Source organism: Xenopus laevis, chromosome 2S (assembly GCF_017654675.1).
Source record: "Xenopus laevis strain J_2021 chromosome 2S, Xenopus_laevis_v10.1, whole genome shotgun sequence".
In the NCBI taxonomy this organism is placed as follows: domain Eukaryota; kingdom Metazoa; phylum Chordata; class Amphibia; order Anura; family Pipidae; genus Xenopus; species Xenopus laevis.
This window is the reverse complement of record NC_054374.1, coordinates 7,112,202-7,120,696: the sequence shown is the minus strand read 5'-3', so window position 1 is coordinate 7,120,696 and position 8,495 is coordinate 7,112,202. Positions and strand designations below refer to the sequence as shown.

The 8,495-nt window shown below is 39.8% G+C and overlaps 1 protein-coding gene across 2 annotated transcripts in view; it reads right to left on the bottom strand.

Annotated features, from left to right (window-relative positions):
* Positions 1–998: 998 nt before the first annotated feature.
* trpv1.S (transient receptor potential cation channel, subfamily V, member 1 S homeolog) overlaps positions 999–8,495 on the bottom strand; it is a 29,268-nt gene continuing 21,771 nt past the window's right edge. Inside the window, exons 11-16 of one of the 2 annotated variants that reach the window (XM_041582945.1) lie at positions 7,379–7,544; positions 6,216–6,282; positions 4,575–4,885; positions 2,648–2,775; positions 1,444–1,556; positions 999–1,308 (exon numbers count right to left, since the gene is read on the bottom strand). In XM_041582945.1, coding sequence (XP_041438879.1) covers positions 1,151–1,308; positions 1,444–1,556; positions 2,648–2,775; positions 4,575–4,885; positions 6,216–6,282; positions 7,379–7,544 — 943 coding nt within the window. In that variant the 3' untranslated portion in view covers positions 999–1,150. 2 annotated transcript variants of the gene reach the window in all.

Genomic DNA, 8,495 nt, shown 5'->3' with positions numbered 1-8,495 from the left:
CTTCATAATGACTGGCGCTTCAGCAACTTTCGTGAGTTTCGGCGCATGCGCAGTTGTCGCGAAACAGAAAATTGCTCCAACTGCGCATGTGCCGACATGCCGGTCTCATTCCGAAGATTACTGAAGATAAGAAGAACTTCAATGCCTGAATCTGCACTAAGGGGTAAGTAAAACATTAGGGGCATTTGCCTGTGGTAACACTTAGGCTGGGGGGGAGGAGGGTCTATGTAGGGTAGGGTGTAGGGGTTTTTCAAGTTTTGGGTTGAATTGTCCTTTAACAGTGGAATTCTAGGGGGAAAATCTTGTAGGTAAAACACATGGCAATTTATGTTGTAAATTACACTTTCCACTATGGAGTGACAAATGAATCTTTAGGATGTCTTTGTTCTTCATGGAGGCAAGGGGCAATATACTGTCCTTATAGAAGGGCCGCTCAGTTGGAGGCAGGTAGAAAGCAGCTTCCCAAGGCATTTTATGGCTCCCAACCTAACCAAATTCTTGACTAATCTAAATGACAATATTTTCTAATATAATCCATCCTTGGCACATGCTGACTATTGGATACCCTGCCCACAGCATGGAAAAAGCTGGGTTTCATAGTAACAGTGTCGGTCACAAAAGATAACATTTGGTTTCCAGTTTGTTGCTATCGACAAATACATCCTTATAAAATAATTTTTGGGATTGTTTTTAATAAAAGAGAGAAATGACCGAGATGACACATCACAAAACATCAGGAAACAGTGCAGCGTGTTGAGAAAAGTTCAGTAAGAAAATGTCAGTATTATTGTAGTGGGGCAGCAAATATTTATCTCTCCAGGTGGGCAGCTAAGGGCAGAGACACACGTGGAGATTCGGGGAGATTCAGTCAACAAATCTCCTCTTCTTCGGGTGACTAATCTCCCCGAACTGCCTTCCCGAGGAAACTTCTGCACTTCGGGCGACTTCGGAAAATGAACTGCTCCGAGTGCCATCCTGCTGGCGATTTACATTCTAAACGTGGGCAAGGCATTACGGGGAGATTAGTTGCCCGGAGAAGAGACAAATCTCCACATGTGTCTCTGCTCTAAAGGTTCTGGGAGTATCAGTTCTCAAACATCTCTGGAGCCACAGTTTAGATCTTGTAGGTTTATGGAGACAAGAGACAGATTCACTCAGCCTTGGATGTCACCTCCTGATCTTCTTCTTTCACCGTCTGAACTGACAAAGCAGGTTGTATCTGTAACGGAACTTCCTCCGGAACTGTCTCGTTTTCATTTCCCAAATTTATTTCTTTTATGTGAGGGACCAACGACCTCCACCTTCTCCCTGAAATATGTAGAAATGACTTGATATCAAGATTCATGTTAGAAAAAGAGCAACACTTCATAGGAATCAGACATGAACCTTATCTTGTATAAACACAATTTCTCATTAAATAAACTTTAAAATAAAATTTCTCACCTCTAGGTCGAAATGACGCACTGAGGGTGCTTTTAAATCCATGACAGTTCCCAGGGTCCTCCTTGATTATACCTAAGTTTGAGTTCCATTTGTTCCAATTCACTTCATCAACTCTATAGGGAAAGCATTGGGGAAACTGACAGTTTGTTACATATGTTTATGGTTAGTAGGCTTTCACTGATCTCAAAATCAGCTCATATCTTTAGAGCAATGGATGATTTCTCAGATTCTCATTCTCACTAAGCAACCGTTCCACTGTTTTCATACTTTATGAGTCTCTTTTATATCAGCTTATTTCACTGAGGTCTGGCATGGAGCCGAGAGACTGGCGATTTGATAATGTGGTGTCGCTGTACAAAAAGGGATCCCGTTGTCAAAACTATAGGCCAGTTTGTCGGATGTGAGTTGTAGGAAGGTTTTTGGAAGGGAAATAAGGGAACATATACTTGAATACAATGAAAATCACAATACTGTGTGTATGTCCCAACATGGTTTTATATGAAACAGATCTTGCCAGACTAATTTAAAGGGTTTCTGTTATGATTTTTAAAGTATCGTTTTTTTAATTACTAAATTACACTATGTACATGAACATAATTAAATCTACCATTTAAAATTTTACTCTTGAACCAATAAAATGAATTTATTTTTTAGTTGTAATATTGGTGTGTAGGCAGCCATCTTTGGTCATTTTGCCTGGTCTTGTGCTTTCAGAAAGAGCCAGCACTTCGCAACGAAACTACTTTCAGATAAGCTATTGTTTCTCTTACTCAGGGCAACTGAAGGTAGAGTCCTGCGCGGAACCAATTTCTAAGAAACAAATCTGAATCCTAATTTGCATATGCAAATTAGGGGCGGGAAGGGAAATTGAGTGACTTTTTTTCAAGGAAGTAAAAAATGTTTCCCCTTCCCACCCCTCATTTGCATATGCAAATTAGGATTCAGATTCGGTTCAGTATTCAGTCGAATCTTTCCTGAAGGATTCAGGGGTTTGGCAGAATCCAAAATAGTGGATTTGGTGCATCCCTACATAGAAGTGCAAAAAACACACTGAATGGAACAAACAAGCCCACTAATACTCATCATGAAACCAGCTTATTGTTGCACCACAAATACTGTCCATAGCTTGATTCCCAACTAGAAAGCTTTTATGCCACTTATCTTTGCATTACTGTCTGATAGGATAGGGACGGAGTTAGTTTACCTAAAGCACCATCTGTAATCCTCCTTGCCGTCGGGTGTAATTCCTACAAGGACCGATTTTCCTGATCTGAATGTGTCTCTGAAGGAGTTCAGAAAGCTTTTCTCAATGTCCAGTATGGTAATTGCTCTCTGTAGAACATAAACAAATTTAAATATAATCATAACATAAATTGAGTTTCTGATGTAATCAGTCAGTTGCACACTACACCACTTTTATTAAAGGTGCTTGGGTTAAAATGCGCTTCTTGAACTTCCATATACAGTTGTTGTGATCACTCGGTCATTCCTGTCTTCCCTTGAATCGAGCTCTGCTGTGCCTATTGATGAAGTGGAACCATGGAGGTACCACCACCTCTGGACCAGGCAGTAGCTACAGGGATTGCTCAGTGCTTAGCGATTGGGCTCAAAATTACACAACTGCTCACTGCACTTGGGGTCATAAATGAGCCCTTTAAAGGGCATGTAAAGGCAAAAAAAATAAAGTCCCATTTTTACTTTCTTTAATGAAAAAGAAACCTTTCTCCAATGTACTTTAATTAAAAAACGTGTACGGTTTTAATAAGAAACTCGACTGTATGCAGTGAAATTCTCCCTTCATTTACCTGCTCTGACAGCTGCAGATAGGAAACTTCATTTGGTCCCTAACTGCTCTGCAGGGAAACGATCATACTTCCAAACAGCAGGGGGGAGGGACATACCAGAATTCAAGCAGCTTTGTTTGTTTCCCTGTAAAGCAGCCGGTGATTGTGTAGAGATTTGTATCCACAGACCCAGTGCTGTCTGTATATTCTGATTATTAATCAGTCTTGCTGTATTGGCTTTAATGGCAGATATTATTTGACTTGTGCTGTTTTGATAATTTATGACGATCCCTAAGCAGCCCAGACCACACTGAGCATGTGCACAGTCTTAGTCTTGCAAAGATGTATAACAAAGTTACAAGATGGTGACGCCCTGTGGCCAACTTTGAAAGCATAAATAATTTGTTTGATTAGGCTTGTGGTGCATAAAGTTCATGTTTATGTTTAGTATACAAAATACAGCATTTCTAGCCTTATTCTAATTTAGACTTTAATCACCCAATGCATTACTTACCAACTCAACTGTTTGAGAACAATTTTCAGTCGTAGATTGCCACTTGTTGTTAAAATAATATAAAATAATAATAATAATAGAATAATACTCTAAAGGTGGCAATACAGGCACCAATATTATTGCACGAAAATAGTTTTTTTACGATATTCGGTGCGTGTATGGTGGGAGATAAGCCGACCCATATCGGCAGAAGGCTTGGATATCGGTCGTGTGTGTGTATTGAAACGATCTTTCCTGAAAATATATTTTTTTCAATTGCAAGGTCTATGACCACCTTAAGTATACGAAGGGTTAGATTTATCAATATTTAAATTAGAAATTTGGTAGAATCTATTTACTGTTGCTTTAAATACTTATAAATATTATAAGGGGGTAATTGCTGAAACCCAAGATGAAAGTGGAACTAAGGGGGGCAAAAGCTGCAGAATGGAGGCAGTGCTATAGTAAAGGGGTGGTTCACCTTTACTTTACTTATAGAATGTCCCATTCCTGGCAACTTTGCAACTGGTTTCCATTATTTATATTTTATAGTTTTGAGTTATTTTGCTCTTTTGCCTCTTTTTCAAATGGGAGGGTCACTGACCCCATCTAACAAAGAAATGCTCCTTTAGGCAAAATTTTAATTGTTATTTCTACTTTTTATTACTAAGCATTCTGTTCAGGCCTCTCCTATTCATATTCCAGTCTCTTGCTTAAATAATGCATGGTTTCTAGGGTACTTTGGACCCTAGCAACCAGATTGCTGAAACTGCAAATTGGCGAGCTGCTGAATAAAAAGATCTCAGAAACGATTTGGCGAAAACATGGCACAGGAATCTGACATATTTCCTTACCTGCAGTTTCCAGATACTTTTACTTTCCTGAGCAACCTTGCTTACTGTTTCCCCCATCAGGGCTATTAACATATTAAGCAGGAGAATGTATGTTAAAATAACATAGGTAATGAGCAGGAAGATGAACACGGGCTTGTATTTGTAGTTGTCTGTAAATTCCAGATCTCCCATTCCAATGGCAAACTTAAAGAGTTCTTGGCAGGTGTAGTAGAGGTTGTTGTAGGAGGCAGGTTCGGGTTTGCAGCAGCGCCGCCCGCATGTATTATTCACGTCTGTTCTGCCCTCTCCATCTTCAATGAGGGTCACCAGAGCTGTACAGTTAATGACAAAAGTAGTAAATTGGAATAAGAAAATCATGTGTTTTAGTGCGAAGTTGCTTTAGGCTGCATAAGCCATGTATGACATCGTAGGGGGGTGTTCATAGCCTGCGCTGCTCAAATAAAGGGTTAAAACTGGGCAAAATAGCTCATGGAGACAAGAGCTCGCTGCGGAGCGCTGATCGGAATAATCCAGGAGACGGTATAATATCAATCCGGCTTTATTTCAACGTTTAAAATTACATGAACGGAAGGGTATGTGAATCTCTCTAATGCATTTCGTGCCTACATCCTCGGCACTTCATTAGAGTGTTGGTTCACTCTGATGAAGTGCCAAGGATGTAGGCACGAAACGTGTTAGAGAGATTCATATTATACCGTCTCCTGGATTATTCCGACCAGCGCTCCGCAGCGAGCTCTTGTCTGCATGTTGGAGCCGGTTGGAGGTGACTGGCGTATCGTGAGAGCAGCAGTCGGCCAAGGGATTGGAACGCGCTGGGTGAGCTCCGCACATTACCGCATTTGTTACCCATTGTTCAAAATAGCTCATGGCCAGTAACCCATGTATTGCTTTCATTGTTTTACCTGCAGCTGACTGAAGAAAGGCAGTTACTGATTGGTTGTTATAGGTTACAGTCCATGGGGTGTTGATAAATGTGATGCCATGAAGTTGTCTGACATCAGAGTTGTTCTGCCAAACACTAAATATTAGTGGTCTTTTATGAAGACCCCAGACAGAAGTGGAAGAGCTTTAAGGGGCACAGGAGCACCTAGTGTTCGTGTAGAAACCACTTTTAACCAAGGTCTAAATGCACTCTGCTCCTCATACCAGATAAAAGAACATTTTCTCAAGATGGAGAGCACTGCATCAGTGGGAGCAATTCAGCTCTATCCATACCGCCTGCCATAGGGCACCATCGCAACCAGGCTAAGCTCCTCCCCCCAGTGCTGCCAAATGCAGACTACAGACACAGGTGGCATTTCATTTGGGGTGAAAGACAGGGTGCAAAGGAAAAAAACATGGCTGTCTGTGCTCGTTTTTTTTACATTTTTTATCCTGTTTCTATATTGTAAATGATCCACAGGCCCATACTCCCCATCTGTAGATTTCCCAGACCAAATCCTTATTGTCTTTCTCTATGGCAGGGATTCTTCATGTTTACAGGGCATGGTTTAATTAGATAATGCTAATAATTTGTATTACTATAATCTGTTTTGACTCTCCTTCTGCCATTGCTCACTGTGCTATTGTTAAGGTACTGGTAGTTGGACAGACAGTGAATGTGCACACACATAAATGGTATAATTAAAGGTGAAACATTACCTGCAGCAAACCCAAAAAGAAACAAAAGGTAGACAAACAGGAACCGGACCATGTCGCTCAGAATTAACTGCAAGAGAATGAACAGTAACTATCATGCACGTGCAGTGCTTTAAATGAAAAGGTATAAAATATTGGCAAAATAGTTCAGGAACCCAATGCCGCACGAGAAATTTATAATAGTTTCCTATATAAAGCACTATGTGCGGAAAAATATATTTTTACTGTAAAGCACAGACAGATACTGTTTGTAGCTTTTTTAATTTTTGGATTTTTCCTCCAATACATGGAATGCCACAATCTCATTGGTTGCATAGGTAGGTGGTCTTGAACCCTTTGCTACAATGCACTGCTGAGTAGTTCTCTGATACTATAGAATGGTGCATTGACATTGAAAAGATGGGCGCTTTTATTTCAGATGCAGACATGATGTATTTTATTGGAGGATAATTTATCAGGGAAGTGGTCTCTATATATCAGGGGTCCCCAAACTTTAATACCCGTGAGCCACATTAAAATGTAAAAAGAGTTGGGGCAACACTAGAATGAAAGAAGTTACTTGGGGTGCCAAATAAGTGATTGGCCATTTGGTAGCCCCTATGTGAACTGGCAGCCTATAGGAGGCTCTGTTTGGCAGTACACCTGGTTTTTATACAACCAAAACTTGCCTCCAAGCCTGGAATTCAAAAATAAGCCGCTGCTTTGAGGCCACTGGGAGCAACATCCAAAGGGGTTGGGGAGCAACATGTTACTCACAAGCTACTGGTTGGGGATCACTGCTATATATTCTCATTTGTATTTGTTTCATACTTGCAGCATACCAAAGACCTTAACTGGCCATGCATACAAAGGTCCCCTTTCACAGTCCATATAATAATAGGGTGCTGTGAAAAGAACATAAACTGGTCAATATGGTTCTCCTCTGACAGCACTTTCAAACCTGCCCTATCAGATATGTGATGAATCCCTAATTAGATGTCTGCTTGTACGGCTTACGGCATTGGCATGTGACTTCTTTGATCACCCAAAAAAAAAGGACATCATGAACCGAAACTGTTGCCACAAAGGGTGACCCCATACTGAGGCAATATTTGCTTGTGACATAAACATAGTATTCAGCCAATACTGACAATGTATTCAAGAGTATAATATAAAGATATACAGACCTTCTCAATCATAACAGAATATATGCCCATCAGCTGGAAGCCCCTGGTGTAGTACAGCACATTGGCCCAGCTCATTGCTAAACAGATCACCAAGAAAGCTACATATTCATTCCTTCCACAGAAGTATAGTACGGTGGATAACAGGAGGAAGACAGACTGGGAAAAGCTGGAAGGAAATGTAGAAAAGCCTGTGATTGGTAGTAGTTGGTTTCATACTGTAAGGTCACCAGAGAACTTTGCAATTTTTGGCCTTATTCTAGTGTATCATATTATACATATCCAAGCAACATAAATGCCTACATAACGGGGCAAAATCCTCAGCAATCAATTGGCAACATTCATTTTCTGCAATTTATTTTGAATTGTATCCCTTTTTACTCTTTTGTTAATTTATAATGAGACACATTAAATGGTGTTGCAGGTGCATCTTCCACTAACACTGGAAATGCCCCGACCCAACATGGTAAATGACATACACCCTCAATTCTATCTGTAATGTACCTGAATTAGAACATCATAGACAATCACATGACAAAAGGTACAATTGCTGAAAAAACATCCCTACCTAATATTAGTCTATGGCTCGCTGTTTTGGGTCTTTCATCACCAGGTTTTTGAGCTACTTAAAAAAACTTGGCTTAATATGAAACGCACAATGGTTTAAATCAACCCAACCCAACAGCTCACCCTAATAGATAAACTGCAGTTTCCATCATGGCACCCCTTGAGGCCCTTCATATGTTAACAGGATAGTGGGAACTGGATTTCTCTTACCTATTTGCTTATTAATAAAAAATCTAATTTGTGAAGTTTATGATGTTTTTTTTTACTTTAAACTAACAATTTAAAAAAACTTGAATGTTCTCTTATTTCTGAAAAAAACTGAATGTGGATTAAATACAACTGTGAAAAAAACTTGAATACATTGATTCTTTGTGCTTAAAAGCTACAATTTTTGAGTTTACAAACTCAAAACTCTAACATTTAATAAATGGTTTGAATTTTGCCTAAGATAACACCCATTGACTTCTACACGACCTTCCCAGGTTTTAGATGGCAATTTTTTTACATTTTAGTTTTTGAGTTTTTTTTTGCTTACTAAACAGAGAATTTGTGT